Here is a 22,220-nt window from a genome sequence, read left to right as displayed (position 1 = left end):
CTAACCAAATAACTGCACAAAATAATTTCAAATAGTGACAAGTGCTAGGTAAAAAATAAAATAGATTGATATGGTAGAAACTATGTGAACATACCCTAGAATTTGCTGGTCAGGGAAGGTTTCTCTGAAAAGATGACATTTGAGATAATGGAATAATAAGGAGCTAGTCCCCTAAATAAAACCCATGTAGAGAGATAAGTTTCCTAGATTTTATAAAATGCATTTTAAAGCCATCTACCTGCATAAAATCTCCCAAGGTTCAAGATTCTTCTTGGGGGGAAAAAAATTACCTGGCCGGAAAAGATTACTGACTACTTTTTTCTCTTGAATTTTTTTCTCTTGGTTATCCCTTCACTGTGATTTCTGTTAAAAGTATTTGTTCATCTTCCAGCATTTCTTGTATTATGATTATTTCTGTTCTTACTTTTGTTTTCTTTTTTTTTTTTTTTTAATTTTTTTGAGTTAACCCTGCCTTTTCACATTTACTTGGACACATACTAATTTTCAGTCTTTTCTGTTGTAAGTATTTAAAGGTCTGCGTTTTTTCGTCAATACAATTTTGCCTATATTCCAGAGTTTTAACATACAATGTTTTGGTTATACTTCACTGCTATTTTCTGTTTTTTGTTATGATTGCCTAACCCACAAATTACTGAAGCTCTTTAAAATTTGCAAATATATTTTTATATTACTGATTCTGATTTAACTGAAATTTGTAAGACTTGATTTATGATGTTCTCAGTAATAGTCCATTCTTTTCATTTTCATGTCAATTCCATATGTGCTTCAAAACAGTATGTATATTTTCTAATTATTAGGTGCAATATTCTTTACATGGCTATTAAACCAAGATTATTGGTGGTGGTGTTAAGATCTTCCATATCCTTGATGATTATTGTCTACTTGTTCTGAGAAATAGATCATCAAAATAATGGGTTTGACATTTTCTCTCTGTAACTTTTTTTTTTTTTAAGATTTTATTTATTTGACAGAGAGAGACACAGTGAGAGAGGAAACACAGGCAGGGGGAGTGGGAGAGGGAAGCAGGCTTCCCACTAAGCAGAGAGCCCGAGGCAGGCTGGGATCATGGCCCAGGGCCCTGGGATCATGACCTGAGTTGAAGGCAGATGCTTAACGACTGAGCCTCCCAGGTGCCCCTCTCTGTAACATTTTAAAATCTAATTTTATTTTCTCTCTTTTTAATATGCAAGCTTAGTCCATTTATATTTATTTTATTAATATATTTGGACTATTTCTAACAATTTATTTTGTGTTTTCCATTACCCCTACTTCTTACCTACTTCCCTTGAAGTGAGGGTCTTTCAGTCTTTGCCTGAAATATTAGCCAAGGAGGTGAAAGATTTCTACCCTAAAAACTATAAAACATTGGTGAAAGAAATTTAAGATGACACAAATAAAAGGAAAGGTATCCCATGTTCATGGATGGGAAGAAGTAATGTTATTAACATATCCATACTACCTAAAGCCATCCTAAGATTCAGTGCAGTCTCTATCAAAATTCCTATGGCATTTTTTACAGGAGTAGAAAAACTCCCAAAGTGTATATGGAACCACAGAAGAACCCTGAATATCCAAAACAATCCTGAAAAAGAATAAAAGTGGGAGGCATCACCACTTCCTGATTTCAAGCTGTATTATAGAGCTATAATAATCAAAACAGTATGGTTCCTACACAAAAACAGAGACTTAGACCAATGGAAGAGAATTGAGAGCCCAGAAACAAACCAATGCATGTATGGTCAGCTAACATTTGACAAGGGAGACAAGAACACTCAATGCAAAAAGACAGTCTCTTCAATAAATGGTGCTGGGAAATTTGGATATTCACATGTAAAAGAATGAAATTAGACCCTCTGACCTTAAACACCACTCAAAAAAATTAACTGGTAATGGATTAAAGAGGAGAAACTACATAGAAATTGTTCCCTTCTGTGTTGATATTTATAGTAATGGAAGAATTGAAAGCTACCTAAATTCCTTATATTAAGAGAATGGTTAAGTAATTTATGTTATGGTCATTTGTTGAAGTACTTTGAGTGATTAGTAGCATGGAAAAGTCTTTTTAAAAATATTAAACTTCGAAAGATACCGAAATGGAGATTTTATATATAATAGAATAGAATAGAATATAAATATATAAAATATATATATAATATATATAATATATAATATATAATATATAAAATATATGTTATATATAATATAAATATATATTTATATATAATATAAAATCTCCAATATATATTATTAGAATATATATAATTATATATAATATAAATAACATAATATAGAATATATATAATATATATATGCCCCTTAAAAATATATATAAATATATGTACTTATATAAATACATAGAAATATATACAATATGTATTTATATATGTAAATATATATAAATAATATTTATTTGTATATATATATTTTTTAAGGGGCAAAATTAAGCCTATACATAGGGAACAAGACTAAGAAATTTATTAAAAATTAACAGAATTTATTATAGGATAGAAGGACTTCAGAATTTTTTCCAGTTTTCTGTTTTTTAGATGTCATAAAATTAGAATGTATAATCTATATAATGAAATCTACTTAAAAGGGTGGGATTAGGGACGCCTGGGTGGCTCAGTTTGTTGGACAACTGCCTTTGGCTCAGGTCATGATCCCGGAGTTCCAGGATCGAGTCCCACGTCGGGCTCCTAGCTCCATGGGGAGTCTGCTTCTCCCTCTGACCTTCTCCTCACTCATGCTCTCTCTCACTGTCTCTCTCTCAAATAAACAAAATCTTTAAAAAAAAAAGGGGGGTGGGATTAATTTAACATATTCCCAGATATAATTTGAAATGTCCTACTAATTCAGGTATGCTCATCTCAAGCTCTTCTCATCAATTTATACTTAATCTTAAAAAAATTAAATACTTAGCAACAAATGAACTAAGCATAAATCTGCCAAATATTGTTTGACTCCATCTTTGTTTCAGAGCGAAGTTTATTAACTTTCCAATAAGTGTCCCGCTGTATTTTTTATTCCCTTCCTTTTTTTGCTTAAGTCTGACCTCCAGGAAAGTGAAGTAATACTTTTTTAACAAACGTGTAAACTGTGTATTCCCATTTTACTTCCCGTTCTCATTAAGGTTAAATAGCTCACATATTCTAGAAATATTTAGTATTTTGTTATACTGATGTGCCCTATTTTGATTGTTGTTTGCTCTGTTATTTTGGGTTTTTTTTGGTTTAATACTTCTTTCTCTCATTTTAAGGTCATTCTGGTACAAGTTAACCCAGGGGAAGCATTTACAATAAGAAGAGAAGATGGACAGTTTCAGTGCATTACAGGTAAGAATGGTAATTTGTTATCCTTTGAGATGACAAAAATTTATGGTACATAAAAGTTTATACACTTACGGTTTCTTCCTTTCTTTCTCACTACTTCTGGCACACCAACGCGCAGACTCTGAATTCCTTATGACTTAGTCTAGTAGCATCCTTGTTAGTCTCTTTTCCCTGGTTTCTTGATTAATCTTACATTTCCCTTCTCAGAAATCTTCAGTGAATTCAATTCAGGTTCCTCTGTCTTTTAAGAAAATTATTGCATCTTGGGGCGCCTGGGTGGCTCAGTGGGTTAAAACCTCTGCCTTCGGCTCAGGACACGATCTCAGGGTCCAGGGATCCAGCCCCGCATTGGGCTCTCTGCTCAGCAGGGAGCCTGCTTCCCCCTTTCTCTCTGCCTGCCTCTCTGCCTACCTGTGTGTGATCTCTGTGAAATAAATAAATAAAATCTTTTTTTAAAAAAAGAGAATTATTGCATCTTCCTTGTCTTGCTTTCACTTTCCCTTTAATATTGTGTCCCTTTATCTTGCTAAGTTGGCTTATTCACTATCTTCTTGAATCTGTCTTGTACTTTCTGTATTATTCTTATCTGTAATCTGTCCTTACCTCCGCCATCCCTAGCCTGTCCAAATCCTATCAATGCTTCAAGACTGAGTTCAGATCTTATCTGTAAAAAAATTTTTGTAAAGTCACTAGCCATCTGCCCCCCTGCCCAGCAGTTATGATGAACAAAAATGTTTCCAGGTATTACCGTATGTCCCTGGGGGCGGTGGGGGCAAAAGCACCCACAGTTGAGAACCACCACCCTATGTAAAGAGAAGAGCAGTAAAAAGATAGTCACTGACTTTGGTATTAGAGAACCTGGGTTTAAATCCCAGCTCTGCTATTTAACCTCTAAGAGGTACATTTCTCATCAGTAAAATTCCCTTTCTTATGAATAATATTACACCTCTTAGGATTGTAAGGGTTAACTAATATGCATGTAAGGCACTCTAAACCACATCTAGCACATACAGGGCATTCAGTAAATGGTATAAAGGATGTTGCGGTGTTGTTTAATAGAAAGTGACTGATTTCTTGTGAAACCCTTAACTAATTATTGTGTCGTTCATTTAACAAGTAACTACATACTTCCTTATAATATTTGTTCCAGTTATATCTTTTAAGCCATTTAAATTTTGTGTGTTTAACTTAAAATGTTTATTCAGTTTCTCCAACTAAGTCCTAAGCACTTTGAGGGCAAATACCATTTCTTACATTTCTTTGTATTCCCTTCAGTATTTGGCCTTCTACATATTGGGTGCCTAACTAGTAGTTGTTGTTTTAATTTGAAAGGAGCATGATGGGGCGCCTGGGTGGCTCAGTGGGTTAAGCCTCTTGCCTTCGGCTCAGGTCATGATCTCAGGGTTCTGCGATCGAGCCCTGCATTGAGCTCTCTGCTCAGCAGGGAGCCTGCTTCCTCCTCTCTCTCTCTCTGCCTGCCTTTCTGCATACTTGTGGTCTCTGTCTGTCAAATAAATAAATAAAATCTTAAAAAAAAAAAAAAAAAAAGAAAGGAGCATGATAAGTAGATTGACCAGGTGCTTTCTCTTCCAAACTGGTACTTCTGAGAGTATAGGAGGACCCTGGCAACTACTACAAAACATCAGCCAAGATTGTCCCAGGTAAACCAAGATTTATGGTACCCCTCCATCTTACTGGCACAATCTAATCTATTTTATCAAAGAAGAAACAGACTTTACTCTTTCCAGAGAAGTAATTAGCTCAGTAATTAAAATTAAAATTTTTAGCCTGCTATCCAAATCTTACATGCCTTCTATTCTCTAAGTCAACTTAAATCTGTGTATCAATTAAGGTAACTTCACACACAAATATTACGAGCGTAAAAGAAACCAGGTAGTAGAATTTATAAGCAGTATAGTGAACTTTGCCTGTCTTTACTTGTTAATTAGGCTTTTATAAAATAATTCCATTTTCATATTGGATAACTCTTAGAATGTACGTTTCTAGTAGAGCACACATCTTACGTTTATTTATATATTACTTAAAATTGTTTTCAATAAAAATTGTTTATGATGGAAGCATTTTAACTAGTATAACATTGATCTTCTCAAATACATCTGCAAATGAGGATCCTCATTACTGTTAGAGTGTGACTTAAAATACAAAAAACTTTAATTGCAGTTGGATAACCAGACTTTGAATTTTAAATAACTTCTAAAGTTAATTTGTGAGAGACTATGGACTCTTGAGAAACAAACAGGGTTTTGGAAGGAGCGGGTGGGGGTTAGGTGAGCCTGGTGGTGGGTATTAAGGAGGGCACGTATTGCATGGAGCATGGGTGTGGTGCATAAACAATGAATCTTGGAACACTGAAAAAATAAATAAAAGTTAATTTGTAACTGTAATTTGTGAATCTCCTACCTTATAAAATATAGTAATCTGATTTTTATGTGGTAATTACCCCTTCAGTCAGGATAAAAAAAAAGACTAATTTATAATGTGCCAGTAGTACTAACAATTTCTTAATAATAGGAACTGACTATCATGTGAAGATATTTTTAGGCAGGGACACATTTCTCTGCTTCTGTAGGAAAAGGGAGACTCCTTTCTGAATGACAGAGTAGAATAGTGGAGACGTTTTAAAATTACTAGGCAGAGTTTTCAAAACACAGGATAGGATAAGGAGAACCTGAAAAAAAGTAAAAAGCCCTCTCCTTTTTATGTTTTCTTTTTGTTTTTGATTAAAAGACAGGATGAAGGTGGAAGGAGTAGTAGTAAACAAGGGACTGGGGTAAAGTTTTTATTAAGACCAGTGTGCCCTCACTCCAAACAAGAGAAGACAGGATGAGAAAAGGCTAATGACTTCTCGAGCTCATCTTCTTCTTTTCTTCCCCTTTGCTATCACTAGTTTCTGTTACATGGCAGACATCTTCCTGAACTAGTTCTAGAGCTAGGTAAAAGTTAAGGAGAAATAGAAGCAGAGGCAACAGATAACAAAGAGAAAATCTTAAGGGAGGAAAATCATATGCCAGTGAAGCTCAGAGTAAAATAGGATCCTTGGCTCTAAGGCTATCAAGTTAGGAAAACTTTTCTCTTCACAGCCACTAGACCAATAAAGAAAACCTCAGTAGTAAAACCTGAAAACTGAGATAAATCCCGTGTAAATTAGTAAACATTTGAATTAAAGACTGTTCTTTTTTAAAGTAGTTTTATTACCTGTCAAGAATTTATAAAACAAAAACTAGGTTAACAAATCACAGGGAACTTTAGAGATCTAGATAATCCCCTTATTTTACTGGAAGTCATAATTTGTGAGTTATAGCTAGTTATGGGCAGAGCTCAATATAATACTTTCTCTACTATAACATACTTACTGGAGAGACAAATTGTTAAATGCTTTTCTCCTTGAATTTACTAAATTTCTCCAGAGGTATACTCTGCCAGCTGTTGGAAATTCAAAGAAAACTAAGACACTGTTCTGTGACCATAAAGCTCTTAGTTTTGTTAGACCATTTATAATTTTTACCCGTTAACTATTAATATTTAAATAAATGCTTAGGGTGACAGTTAAAAAAAAAAAACACAGGAAAGTAGTAGGGAAGAAAGGAGGAAAATTAACAATTGTATTACAGTATAAAAAGAACTACAAGAGACATGCACAGGGTGTTGTGGAAGCAAAGGAGGATTACTGTGATGCAGAGTGATAGTCAGGAAGAAAATCTGTCAAGGAGAAATTGATTTGTGACCTGGCTTTAAGGACAATAGCAAATGACAAAAGGATCTCAAGGAAGCATTTTAGATAGGAAACATATACAAAAGCAACAGAAGGAAAGAATAGCTTGACTTTTTTGAATAACTACAAAGAGTTCAGAATTTCTTAAAAAGTTGTATAAAAGGGATATAGATGTAAATGAATCTGAAAATGTAGACAGATCTTGAAATGGCTTGACTGCCATATGAAGAACTTTAACTTTATTGCAAAGGTGAGGAAGAGCCATCAAAGGAGATTATGTTGGAGAGTTAACATCTAGTTCACAGTTTAGAATGACTGGTGATGTCTTTACGATGTACTATATGCTGGCTAACTGAACATAATAAAAAAATTAATTAAAAAAATGAGAAGATTGGCAGTGTTTCCTTCCAATAAAATGGAACAAATATTCTTCTAAATGCAGTGCTGAGCTTCTCTCTCTTCCTTTTACCCCTAAAAAAGAAAAAAGGAGATAAATGGTCAGGAGCCAGAAACAGGACTCTTCAATATTTGTTTTTCAAAATATGTTTCATATGTATAATGAAAAGATTATACTTTGTTCATTGGATTTGATCATTTTTTATTGTTCCATGCCATTTTTTCTGAGTCTTATCCAGGGCCTAATGTCTTGTCTTCCTTTTACTCTTTATGTTATATCATGTCCTTTTAGTTCCTATACCACTCTTAAATATCTAAAAGTGTAGTTCCCTGCCTTTTACAACTTTCCAGTTGCCATTCTCCTCATTGGTTAGGTTTATTTATACTGTTTGATTCTGACCCATATGTCATTTTTTACATCCTAAGCCATTATTGCTTTCAGTACAAATACATTATTTCTTTTGAAATCAGAGTATGATCTTGTATCTTTTTCCTTTTGAAAGGTATTTTGACACTGTTTTAACAATTTGATGTTTTTATGTTTTCTTCATGAAGTGCTTTAATAGCATTTCAACAGATTGTTTTGTATGATGATAGATATGAAAATTAATTCATCCTTGCCTGGTAATTGTATATAGGAAAGTAAAAATGTGTTGAATGAGTAAGTTTTCAGGTTTAGTATTAATAAATCTTTGTAATATGTGCTAAAGACTGCTCTTCTTAGTTTTGTTTTGTGGAGAAGTCTGAAGAATAGAGAATTAGGCAAGGTTTCTGAATTTGGTTTACTGGGAAGCATACTTCATAGAGAGTATATGGTAAACTCTTTTAAGATCCCTGTTGTAGAGCTGGCTTTTAATGGTGGTAAATGGTACCTATCTATCAGACATCATCTATTCTATGAAGTGTTTGCAGAAAAGGCCTTTTTTTTTTTTCCAGTTTCTCTCCTCATCTACTTCTGGATGCCAATACAGAAAAAAATGAGGACAGAAATTATGTTTTACGTATGTTTGTAGCTCTGGTGCCTTGCATAGCACTCAGCACATAGAGAGTAATTAAGTGGAATGAGGAAGAGAAAAAAACTAATGTTTCTTGACCATTTTCTACATGTCAAGCAAATGGAATATATATTGAAAAACACTTTGCTCTAAAAACACCCCTTCCTGAAAGACAGGTATGGCTCACTTTTTTTTTTTCTTTCATGACTCCTCAAAAAGAATAAATAGGACTAGAGATTAAGAACTTTTTAATTAAATGTCTAGTGGCTTTGCACTGTTATGGAACTTCTGCTTTGGTGTGATTCCATGCTACTGTATGCTAAAGAAGTTACAAAAAAAGCAAAAAGAATATACAGACCAGCTATGCCTAAATAGTTTTTATATGCCTTACCCTCTTCAAATTATATATTTTAGGAAGATAAGCAGTGATATTGATGATTGTTTAATTTCATTAACCTAATAGAAGAGTAGTTAAGCACATGGTACTTGGATTTGAGTTCCAGCTCTATCATGTATTCTTCTATCAGTCAGGTTATAGTAAGCAATTAGTGATTATTTTTACATCCTGTCTTACACTTGTTTGTTGTAAATATGGGGTGTGTGTGTGTGTGTGTGTGTGTGTGTATCCATCATGTAGAATTTGGAACATAATTAATCATAGAGATTATTATTATGCTATACCTTTTTGGACATAGTTTATATCTGTGCAGTCATAGAACCCAAGACCTGCATCAGACATATAACCCCTAATTATGCTAATCATGAATTACCTAGATGTACATTTTAATGATATATTTGGCAACATTACTTTCACAGTTACATTTCAACAACAATGAAGACCTTATATTCTTCATCCATTCATTGATTCAGTATTCAGTAAAAGAAGTATGTAGGCTGGGACTCTTTATTTCCTACAACTTATTTGACAGACTTTCTTATATATCTTCTATATCTTATGTGTCATTATGATGAAATGAAATTTGGTTACTGGCCCAATGCCAGTCTAAAGCTTTGTCTTATGTTGTATTATCCAGGACTTTGTTCTCAAGGGCTCTCTTTGACTGACCTTCCTTCCTTCCTTCCTTCCTTTTTTTTAGAAGTCCTTTTTTTAAGATTTTATTTATTATAGAGAGAGAGAGAATGAGCAGGGGGAGGGGCAGAGGGAGAGGAAGAAGCAGACTCCCCACCAAGCAGGGAGCCTGACTCAGGGCTCCACTCTGAGACCCCGGGATCATGACCTGGGCCAAAGATGGATGCTTAATTCACTGAGCCACTGAGGTAACCCTGTCTTTCTTTAATCAATAGCTTTGACACAGTAAATGGCATGTTTATAAGATTTTCAGGTGTCAGAAAGTTACCAAGAACAACTAATAACAATAAATGTCAAGCTCAAGAGATCAGAATATATTGAAATGATAGGTCAGAACCAATAGGATAAAATGTAATAGGAATAAATACAAAGTTTTACATTTGGTTTGAAATTTGGCTGCACCAGCAACGTGCAGATGTGTATTAGTCAGAGTTTCTTTTAAATAGACTCTTGTATATTAAACACAAAAGGAATTTAAGATGATATTGAGAGTCTTCCTCTTCTTTCCTGCATGGTAGTTCAGACCTAAAGCCATTAGGTCATGCAGAACAATATAAATACCTGTCATGGTTCATAGGGTTGCCGTAACACTATACCAGGCACTGGTGGCTTATAAACAACAGAAATTTATTTGTCACTATTCTGGAGGCTAGAAGTTCAAATCACGGTGCCAGCATGGTTGGATTCTGATGAGAGCCCTCTTTCAGGTTGCAGACTTCTGAATTCTCACTGTATCCTGGAGGAAGGGGCAAGGGTGCTCTCAGGGTTTTCTTTTATAAGAGCACTAATCCCATTTATGAGGGCTCCACTCTCATGATTCATCATCTCCCAATGGCCCTACCTCCTAATACCATCACATTGGGATTAGGATTTCAACATATGAATTTGGGGTAAATACATTTAGTTTATAGCAATACTGCATTGATAGGAGTGGGTGAGATGAGCTGCAGTGCCCCACAGTGGGATGTCAGAGCCTAAACTGGGTAAGGAGTTCATCAGATAGGAGAAGAGCCTAATTCAGAGTCAGTACGCAGACTGAGGAGAGAATTCACACAGCAAGGTGTCCTGGTATGGGGACTCAGAGTCCAAGCAGGCTAATGAGAGTATCATCAGGAAGGGGTGGCCTGGGGTAAGGTCTAAGAATCTCAGCAGGATAAAGAAGTCATCAATACAGTTTGGCAGCCCACTATAGGGAATCTGTGGCAGAATAAGATGAGAGTATCTATATGTGAAGGCATCCTGATGTAAGGAGTCAGGGCCCAAAGAGAGTGAGGAGGTCATCTGTGTGGAGGGGTAGGCTGACGTGTTAGAGCCCCAGGAGGATCAGATTATTCATACATGCTGGAGTTGGTCCTTAGAGTCAAAGCCCAAGTCAGGGAAAACAAAACAAAACAAACAAAAAAAGTCCACACAGAGGACAGTCTGCTGTTGAGTGTGGAGGACCTCCGCTAAGTGACAGCCTGACATGGGGTGTCATAGCCCCATCAGAGTGATGAAAATGTCCATACTGTGGAGGCAGTCAATGAGAAGAGTCGGAGCCCAAGCAATATGAGGGCATTTATGGGATAGGAGGTGACTTGGTTTGAGGTGTCAGAACCCAGATGAGGCAAGGAGGATATCTACATGGGAGGCAGGGGGTGGGGTCCAGCAAGGAGAGGTGAGGAGGGTATCCCTCTGTCATGGTAGGAGATACAAACCCCAAGGAAGTCCCCATCTGCATGTGGGGAACAGCCTAGCATAGGAAATCAGAACCTGACTGGGGTGAGGTGGGCTTCCCCATAGAGGAATAGCCTGGTGTGGATTATCAGAGCCCAAGCAGGGCAAGGAGGTAGTCCACATGGTGGACTGAGGGGTAGAAGGCCTGGTATGGAGAGTCAGAGGCCAAATGTGGTAAATATATATATATATATATATATATATATACACATACATACATACATACATATATACATACATACACACACACACACACACACACACACACACACACACACACACACACATACATACAAAAGTGGATTGGGTAGTCCAGCATAGGGTGTTAGAGCTTGTGTGTGATGACATAGAGGCAAGGAGAGAAGGATATCTATGTAGAGGGTTGTGGGGGGTGGAGTAGGCTCAATGGGGAATCGGAGCCTGAGTAGGATAAGGCCGTCCATGCTGGGAGACAGAGTGGAATTAGGACAACTTCACAGGACAGGAATGGTGGCAGAGATGGAAGATTGATTATATATATACAGGGGACTAATTAAAGCAACAGTTAACATTAAAAATCATGAGAGCTGGGTTTCTTACTATCTGAGGAGTTTTAGATGTGGAGAGAAAAGAAACTAGAATAAATCCTGTTGGCAACTGAGTCAGAAAAATCAGATATTCCTGACTGGTTCTGGGGCAGAGAAAGTACAAGAAGACTTAGACTGCAAAAACAAAAATGTAAGTTCAAAATAGCATTGAATTCACCTTGACACTTTTTCTACACATAGAAATCAGATCATAATCCAGTATGGTAAAATCCAGGATGGTAAAATGATCAGATTCCTGGCATTATCTTTGGATGGCATATTACTCTGGTTAGATGGTATCCTTTTAACATATTTGAAAGAAGTACTGACAGAGATTGAACCTGGGAGGGTAATAGGATAGCATAGAGTCAAGAAATTATTCTTGTAAAAGACTATTAATACTTGAAGAACATTTAACCTAGAAGAGAGCTGTGACTTGAAGACATTGTTCTCTGAACCTTTAGAGGGCAAAATTTAGACTAACTTGTAAGAGTTGCAGGGAAGCAAATTTTGACAGGGAACTGTTGAACAATATGGCTCTATAAAAATGGAGTCATTACTTTATTATACCTGAGTCCCATCACTGTATGTGCTCATGCACTGGTTGAGTGGCATTATGAAAGTGTTGCACAGAAAAGAAGATTAGGTAAACTCCAACAGGTATTCTAACTAAAGATTCGTTGATTCCAAAATTACTTGTTAATCAAACTGAGATCGCTTTTTTTAATTCTGGGAATGAGTACACTGGCGGAGAGTCTTCAATTTAACAAGTATATCTGTGCATGAGCATATTTCATAAACTGGTTGAGCTAATGAATGGTCATTGCTCAGAACAGACCTATGAACAAGATCGCAACTAGTTAATTTATTAATCCTCATTCCTAATGAAATAAACTCTTGAAAAAGACACTTTAACCTGAATTTTATAGGGACAGGAACAATGATGCTGTCTTTGTCTCGGTACATAACACTTAACTCAAGTGTTCAGGGATTATTAGTTTTCTTCTATTTGGTTTCCTTAATAAGAGAAATTGTCTCTTTTTCATTTCTGATTCTCTGTACTAAAATAATGCCTTTAAGTTATTAGGCATGCTGTCAATATTTATTGAAATTAACTGTTAAAATATTTTTAAGTATATTGGTATACTCGTTTGCCTTCCAACCTACTATATACTAAAAATATACTTTAATACTTAGGTATATATGATTACTAGTTCATATTGAACTGGTCTTCAATATGAAGACCAGTTAAGATTGTAGGGTAACATAGATATGTTAACTTAAATATGTAAATAGTGAGTCAAAGATAATGCTGGGAATCTGATCATTTTTAACATCCTGGATTTCTGCTTATCATGATCTGATTCCTATGTGTAGAAAAAGTGTCAAGGTGAATTCAATTTTGTTGAAAAATATTAACCTTTACTTTCTCATATCTCACCTTACATAGGGAAGCCAATAACATAACAGTCTCAGAGTGTGTTGATTTTGAGCCCCTTCACCAACTAGAGTTAGTATATGACACCAGGCTCCACCTCCAAGTCCTCCTGTTTTCCTTTTTGCTTCCAAGTGGCTGTGAGCTTCTCAGCAGTTACTGATGGTTTCTCACCATGTTGTTGCTGATGTTGCTTTCCATTCTGCATGGGAAACTCCAGTGGGGATTTATTTGACTGTTTCTTTTACTATCACCTCATTCAAGAAGTGATTAGCACTGTTGCCCCTGGGGCAGTTATTACTGACACTTTTGTTACCTTTTTTCTTCTCGTCATGTTGCTGCTTTTCATCACTGCTTTTCTGTTTTCACCCTGTCTCCTTATGCCCCATTCTGACTCTTCCTGCCATTATAGGGGTTTTTGAAGTTAAGGTAAGGTTAGTCCGAACCAGTAAGTACCACTTTGTCCTTCTCTGTGTGTTCTGGAATCAGGGTAAGCATAACCAAGTGTCTATCTTCCTTGCAGTTAGTCTTCTCTTTCATATTTGTGTCTCCTTTGCAAAGCATTTTTTAGCAAGTCTGCTGAACTGATCCAGATGATTTTTGAAGTCTTTAATAAATAGAGTATTTTATTAAATACCTATAAGCCCTGTATCCTGTTCATCCCAACTCTGTTACCTAAGTCAGTTCTCTGCCCTCTAAAAGTTGGAGTGCCTGGCCTTGTTCTTTATGTTCTTGTCTGAATCCCCTATGTCCATCAGATCTAATCAAAGCCCAAAGCCCATCTCTCAGGATGGGCTTTGGGCTTTGTGGGGGAGGAAAGAGGAAGATGGAGTTGTCCTGCAAATAGGAGTCCTAGTTGATCTGCTGTGATATCCTAGAATCCCCAAGACATGTGTACACATTATATCTCAGTCCCCATGACTCGTTAGATATGTGAGGCATATGATATTTAAAAATAATTCTGCAATTTATTAGAAGTTAAATGTCTATTGTTTTAGATATCGTGGTATAGTTACTATAATTAGCATCATGAAATACTGTTCCTATAACTTTTCTTCCTCAAGTCACAATAACAGAACTTCAAAGAAATAACAAGGTATGTGAATCAATTACTGGTGCATTGTAAAAGGCAGAGGTCTGGGAGTAAATGAACCTGAGTTCTAGGAACATTGGGGTGGGAGTTACAGGAAAACAGATTTAGCTCAGTATGAGGAAGAACTTTGTAATAAACAGAACTATCAAAAAGGCTCAGGAGTGATGAGTTCCCATCCACCTTTGTAGCTGGTAATGCATATGCTGGCTCTTCACTTGATGATGCTATTAGAGAGGAGGTTTAATTTCTATTGAATGGATGGAGTTGATGCCTTTTAAGGTTCTTCCCAAGTCTAAAATTTTATGATTCTGTAGATTTGCATGGATCACTTAAATTCTGATCATTATTTTGCACATATGGGAAATAAGGGTGGGCAAGTGCAAATTTTTTTTTTTTGCAAGTGCAAATTTGATGTAATAAGTTTCCATCAGCTCTCAAGTTTTTAGGTATTTTTAACTCTGCTAATATGCCATATTTAAAATATATTTTAATAATAGGGAGATCAGTAGTCTAAGAAGTTTTGTTTTTTTTTAATAAGACCACTGATTATCTTTGGCCAACTGACTTTCCATCACTACAGATCTGACTAAACTTAACCAAGTTCTTTAGGTTCTATGTAAATTATAAATAACTCAAGTAAAAACCATATGTAGTAGATTTTTTCTATTTTAAGATTTTATTTATTTATTTATGAAAGAGATCTCACAGAGGGATGTGGACAGGGAGAAGTAGACTCCCTGATGAGCAGGAGCCCGATGTGGGGCTAGATTCCAGGACCCTGAGACCATGACCTGAGCCACCCAAGCTACCCCCCCCCATATGTAGTAGATTCTTGTTCCTATATGAGTAGGCATTATTTTACAGTACAGCGGACTAAACCATGGAAAAGTTTGGTCCTTTCTGTATTACTTAGAAAATCTTAACCACCAGGGTGCCTGGGTGGCTCAGTGGGTTAAGCCTCTGCCTTTGCCCCAGGTCTTGATCCCAGAGTCCTGGGATCAGGCTCTGCATCAGACTCTTTGCTCAGTGGGGAGCCTGCTTCCCTCTCTCTCTGCCTGCCTCTCTGCCTACTTGTGGTCTCTGTCTGTCAAATAAATAAATAAAATCTTTTTTAAAAATTAAAAAAAAAATCTTAACCATCCTTAGAAAATGCTCTAAAGCATAGGTTACTATTTTTCATATTGGTGGAAAATCATATTATTATGTTAAAGACTTTGCCCTTTATAATTCCTCCCCCAGGATGAAAAAACATCAGTTCTAGTAGAGAGGCTTAAAATACTAGTTTTGAAACATTAATGAGTCTTGTTTGTGAAAATGAATCATGACAGATTATCCATTCATAAATTCAGCCCATTTTAGATTAAGTGAATGACTATGACTCATCCTGCGTACATTGTGTAATAGTCCCAGGTTGTCCCTAAAGCCTATTAAGTGCTGTTTTTTGAGAGAAACCTTATTATATATGACTTAGTTAAGAGAAAATTGCAACATTTATGTCAAAAAGGAAAATATAGGCAAATTCCGTTGTCCTCAGTTGTTTATGTTCCTAATGAATAAAATATAACTGTTACAGTTATTCTTCTGGAAGTAGAAAATCTAAACCAGATTAGTGAGTTCTGTTCAAATAAGTGACAAGAGGAGTCAAGATGGCGGAGAAGTAGCAGGCTGAGACTACTTCAGGTAACGGGAAATCAGCTAGATAGCTTATCTAAAGATTGCAAACACCTACAAATCCAGCGGGAGATCGAAGAGAAGAAGAACAGCAATTCTAGAAACAGAAAATCAACCACTTTCTGAAAGGTAGGACTGGCGGAGAAGTGAATCCAAAGCAACGGGAAGATAGACCGCGGGGGGAAGGGCCGGCTCCCGGCAAGCTGCGGAGCAACAGAGCACAAAATCAGGACTTTTATAAGTCTGTTCCGCTGAGGGACATTGCTCCAGAGGCTAAACCGGGGTGAAGCCCATGCGGGGGCAGCGTGGCCTCAGGTCCCGCAGGGTCACAGAAGGATCGGGGTGTCTGAGTGTCGCAGCGCTTACAGGTATTAGAACGGGGAAGCCGGCTACAGAGACAGAGCCGAGGAGTGAGCTCTCAGCTCCGTGATACCTTGAATCGGTCGCAGGCTCGGTCAGCTCAGAGCGCGGCAGGCAGCCAGGGTGACGGGAGTAATTGGGCGCTATTCTCTGAGGGCGCACTGAGGAGTGGGGAGACTGGGAGGCCGCCATCTTCATTCCCGTTTTCCAGAACTCTACGGAAAGCGCTCAGGGAACAAAAGCTCCCGAAAGCAAACCCGAGCGGATTACTCAGCCCGGCCCCTGGTAAGGGCGGTGCAACTCCGCCTGGGGCAAAGACACTTGAGAATCACTACAACAGGCCCCTCCCCCAGAAGATCAACAAGAAATCCAGCCAGGACCAAGTTCACCTACCAAGGAGTGCAGTTTTAATGCCAAGAAGAGCAGTGGAATTCCAGAGGAGAAGAAAGCAAAGCACGGAACTCATGGCTTTCTCCCCATGATTCTTTAGCCTTGCAGTTAATTTATTTTCTTTTTCAATTTTTTTTTCTCTTCTTCTGCTAAATTTTCTTTAACTTTTACCCTTTCCTTTTTTAACATTTTTTAACTAGTTTTTCTAATATATATATTTTTTCTTTTTTATATTTTTTTAATTCGTTTTCTCGTTTTAATTGTTTCTTTTCTTTCTTTCTTTCTTTTTTTTTTTCTTTCTGAACCTCTTTTTATCCCCTTTCTCCCCTCTCACGATTTGGGATCTCTTCTGATTTGGTTAAAGCATATTTTCCTGGGGTTGTTGCCTCCCTTTTACTATTTACTTGCTCCTTTATATACTCTTATCTGGACAAAATGACAAGGCAGAAAAATTCACCACAAAAAAAAAGAACAAGAGGTAGTACCAAAGGCTAGGGACCTAATCAATACAGACATTGGTAATATGTCAAATCTAGAGTTTAGAATGACGATGCTCAAGGTTCTAGCCGGGCTCGAAAAAGATATTAGATATTAAAAAGATATTAGATATGAAAGATATTAGAGAAACCCTCTCGGGAGATATAAAAGCCCTTCTGGAGAAATAAAAGAACTAAAATCTAACCAAGTTGAAATCAAAAAAAGCTATTAATGAGGTGCAATCAAAAATGGAGGCTCTCACTGCTAGGATAAATGAGGCAGAAGAAAGAATTAGCGATATAGAAGACCAAATGACAGAGAATAAAGAAGCTGAGCAAAAGAGGGACAAACAGCTACTGGACCACAAGGGGAGAATTCGAGAGATAAGTGACACCATAAGACGAAACAACATTAGAATAATTGGGATTCCAGAAGAAGAAGAAAGAGAGAGGGGAGCAGAAGGTATATTGGAGAGAATTATTGGAGAGAATTTCCCTAATATGGCAAAGGGAACAAGCATCAAAGTCCAGGAGGTTCAGAGACCCCCCCCCTCAAAATCAATAAGAATAGGTCCACACCCCGTCACCTAATAGTAAAATTTACAAGTCTTAGTGACAAAGAGAAAATCCTGAAAGCAGCCCAGGAAAAGAAGTCTGTAACATACAATGGTAAAAATATTAGATTGGCAGCAGACTTATCCACAGAGACCTGGCAGGCCAGAAAGAGCTGGCATGATATATTCAGAGCACTAAATGAGAAAAACATGCAGCCAAGAATACTATATCCAGCTAGGTTATCATTGAAAATAGAAGGAGAGATTAAAAGCTTCCAGGACAAACAAAAACTGAAAGAATTTGCAAACACCAAACCAGCTCTACAGGAAATATTGAAAGGGGTCCTCTAAGCAAAGAGAGACCCTAAAACTAGTAGATCAGAAGGGAACAGAGACAATATACAATAACAGTCACCTTACAGGCAATACAATGGCACTAAATTCATATCTCTCAATAGTTACCCTGAATGTGAATGGGCTAAATGCCCCAATCAAAAGACACAGGGTATCAGAATGGATAAAAAAACAAAACCCATCTATATGTTGCCTACAAGAAACTCATTTTAGACCCAAAGACACCTCCAGATTTAAAGTGAGGGGGTGGAAAAGAATTTACCATGTTAATGGACATCAGAAGAAAGCAGGAGTGGCAATCCTTATATCAGATCAATTAGATTTTAAGCCAAAGACTATAATAAGAGATGAGGAAGGACACTATATCATACTCAAAGGCTCTGTCCAACAAGAAGATCTAACAATTTTAAATATCTATGCCCCTAACGTGGGAGCAGCCAACTATATAAACCAATTAATAACAAAATCAAAGAAACACATCAACAATAATACAATAATAGTAGGGGACTTTAACACTCCCCTCACTGAAATGGACAGATCATCCAAACAAAAGATCAACTAGGAAATAAAGTCCTTAAATGACACACTGGAGCAGATGGACATCACACATATATTCAGAACATTTCATCCCAAAGCAACAGAATACACATTCTTCTCTAGTGCACATGGAGCATTCTCCACAATAGATCACATCCTCAGTCCTAAATCAGGTCTCAACCGGTATCAAAAGATTGGAATCATTCCCTGCATATTTTCAGACCACGATGCTCTGAAGCTAGAACTCAATCACAAGAGGAAATTTGGAAAGAACCCAAATACATGGAGACTAAACAGCGTCCTTCTAAAGAATGAATGGGTCAACCAGGAAATTAAAGAAGAATTGAAAAAATTCATGGAAACAAATGATAATGAAAACACAACGGTTCAAAATCTGTGGGACACAACAAAGGCAGTCCTGAGAGGAAAATATATAGCGGTACAAGCCTTTCTCAAGAAACAAGAAAGGTCTCAAGTACACAACCTAACCCTACACCTAAAGGAGCCGGAGAAAGAATAAGAAAGAAACCCTAAACCCAGCAGGAGAAGAGAAATCATAAAGATCAGAGCAGAAATCAATGAAATAGAAACCAAAAAAACAATAGAACAAATCAACGAAACAAGGAGCTGGTTCTTTGAAAGAATTAATAAGATTGATAAACCCCTGGCCAGACTTATCAAAAAGAAAAGAGAAAGGACCCAAATAAATAAAATCATGAATGAAAGAGGAGAGATCACAACTAACACCAAAGAAATACAGACAGTTATAAGAACATACTATGAGCAACTCTACACCAACAAATTTGACAATCTGGAAGAATTGGATGCATTCCTAGAGACATATAAACTACCACAACTGAACCAGGAAGAAATAGACAACCTGAACAGACCCATAACCAGTAAGGAGATTGAAACAGTCATCGAAAATCTCCAAACAAACAAAAGCCCAGCGCCAGACGGCTTCCCAGGGGAATTCTACCAAACATTTAAAGAAGAACTAACTCCTATTCTCCTGAAACTGTTCCAAAAAATAGAAATGGAAGGAAAACTTCCAAACTCATTTTATGAAGCCAGCATCACCTTGATCCCAAAACCAGACAAGGATCCCATCAAAAAAGAGAACTACAGACCAATATCCTTGATGAACACAGATGCAAAAATTCTCACCAAAATACTAGCCAGTAGGATTCAACAGTACATTAAAAGGATTATTCACCATGACCAAGTGGGATTTATTCCAGGGCAGCAAGGTTGGTTCAACATCTGCAAATCAGTCAATGTGATACAACACATTAATAAAAGAAAGAACAAGAACCATATGATACTCTCAATAGATGCTGAGAAAGCATTTGATAAAGTACAGCATCCCTTCCTGATCAAAACTCTTCAAAGTGTAGGGATAGAGGGCACATACCTCAATATTATCAAAGCCATCTACGAAAAACCCACCGCAAATATCATTCTCAATGGAGAAAAACTGAAAGCTTTTCCGCTGAGGTCAGGAACACGGCAGGGATGTCCATTATCACCACTGCTATTCAACATAGTACTAGAAGTCCTAGCCTCAGCAGTCAGACCAAAAAAAGGAAATTAAAGGCATCCAAATCGGCAGAGAAGTAGTCAAACTATCACAAACTGAGGGTTGATGGGGGGAGGGGGAATGGGAGATGGGGGGTGGGGTTATGGACATTGGGGAGGGTATGTGCTATGGTGAGTGCTGTGAAGTGTGTAAACCTGGCGATTCACAGACCTGTATCCTTGGGGATAAAAATATATGTTTAAAAAAAAAATAAGTGACAAAATCTTGATTAAAAATGTTTTAATGAGTAATGACAACAGGAAGTTAAGACCCGGAAATAAAAATAGTTTGTATTAACTTTTCGGTAAGTGTTTATAAATCTGTTGTTTTCTGGTATTTTTTATATTGGTTAGTGACTAAAATGGACCTGTCAGGATCTATGCCTTCTCTAAACTGGTCTCACAAAATGGTATTTTATTAAATACACAGAAATATGGATGTAAACTGTTCATTTTGGTTTCATTTGGTTTAGTCCACTGTACTGTAAAATAATGCCTTCTTCAGGTGACCCTGGTTTTCCTTTTAGGAAAGAAGCCTCTTATTAAAGGTAGGTTATGAGGTGGAAAATGAGGATGATTTAAAAAAAAAAAAAGAGTGGCTTATGATGGAAAGTATAGAAAGATTAGACAATTTTAAAGGCAAGAACAAAAAATGAATGCTTGAGTCAGATGTAGAAGAGCTAAAGGATCATTAAGTGGATTTTAAATTCTTCAGAACAACATATATAGAACAGTTTCTGTTTAAAAACAGTTTGATTTTTAAAGCTACCTTTTAATATATAAATGGTTGTAAAGTCAGTATGTCTAAGTAAAAGAAAATGGTAACCTGCTTTCATGAGGGAGAGGTTGTTGGTTTTTAAAATTAAATGACCATCTAGGTAATAGAAAATTAGATATACTGTGCTTTCTATAGAAGAAAAATGTTGCTGTCTTAATTTCTCAAATACTTGCTTCTCCCTAGATCATAATATGATTGGATTTTTATTAGAATCAAATTTTCATTTAGAGGGGAGGGGGAGTTGGGGTATGGGTTAGCCTGGTGATGGGTATTAAGGAGGGCACATATTGCATGGAGCACTAGGTGTTACATGCAAACAATGAATCATGGAATACTACATCCATAACATAATAAAAAAAAATTTCATTGGCCTTTGATTAGAATTACCATCATTACTTGTTTGCTTAGGTTAAGGTTAGCTGAACAGTCATACTTTCTTTACTGAACATTCAAATTTCTTTAATATCTTAACATTTATTAACCTTATTATCTGAAACAATTAAGGAAATGTGTAGTTATAATGAAGTCTATTCATGGCACTATGTAGGCACTCAGTAAATATTTATTAATTGAATAAATGACCTCAGTAGATAATTATGTGCAACATATAGGTAATATCTTATTTTTTGGTACTACCCATATTTTTCCCTGAAATACTTTTTTAAAATCCTATTTCATCATGAAGTAACTTGAAAACTGAGGCCAATGGAATTGTGTTTGGGCTGTATTGATTTTGTTTAGCTTTGTACATCTTAGCTTTACTTCAGAATTCTCACACCATGGGAAAATAATCCACAACAGGTAGTAACCATGGTGATTATAAAATACTACTACCTCTAGAGAATTACTGTGTCACACTTTTGTGAAGGTCACCAGCAACCTCTGACCTCTGTATTGCCAATACGAGTGGGCTTGGTTCTCCTCAAGCTTAACCTTTCCCTCAGGAAAGTATATTATTCCCCTCCCTTCTTCTTGGAACACTCTTCTCTTGACTTTTCCTTTTATAGTTTACATATGCTCCTGATTTTTCTCCTATTCCCCTGCCAGCTGTTCCTCAATCTTTTTTGATATATATCAAGATAGGAGTTCAAAAGTATGTAGCATATAAGTTAGCCAGTCACAGGAAGATAAATACTGTATAATTCCTC

At 36.6% G+C, this 22,220-nt stretch overlaps 1 protein-coding gene across 2 annotated transcripts in view; it reads left to right on the top strand.

The window, feature by feature from the left end:
• The window catches only part of LOC111146964 (fibronectin type III domain containing 3A), a 181,007-nt gene that overhangs the window by 56,860 nt on the left and 101,927 nt on the right, over window positions 1–22,220 (top strand). For both annotated transcript variants that reach the window (XM_022502738.1, XM_022502739.1), the window contains exon 3: window positions 3,278–3,353. In XM_022502738.1, the coding sequence (XP_022358446.1) occupies window positions 3,278–3,353 (76 nt within the window). The remainder of the gene's footprint in view (window positions 1–3,277; window positions 3,354–22,220) is intronic.

The sequence above is a fragment of the Enhydra lutris genome, unplaced genomic scaffold (genome assembly GCF_002288905.1).
Source record: "Enhydra lutris kenyoni isolate GAN:26980312 unplaced genomic scaffold, ASM228890v2 scaffoldscaffold15, whole genome shotgun sequence".
NCBI classification, from domain to species: Eukaryota; Metazoa; Chordata; class Mammalia; order Carnivora; family Mustelidae; genus Enhydra; species Enhydra lutris.
Note: the sequence above shows the minus strand (reverse complement) of the source record. Positions and strands in the feature narration are given on the sequence as shown.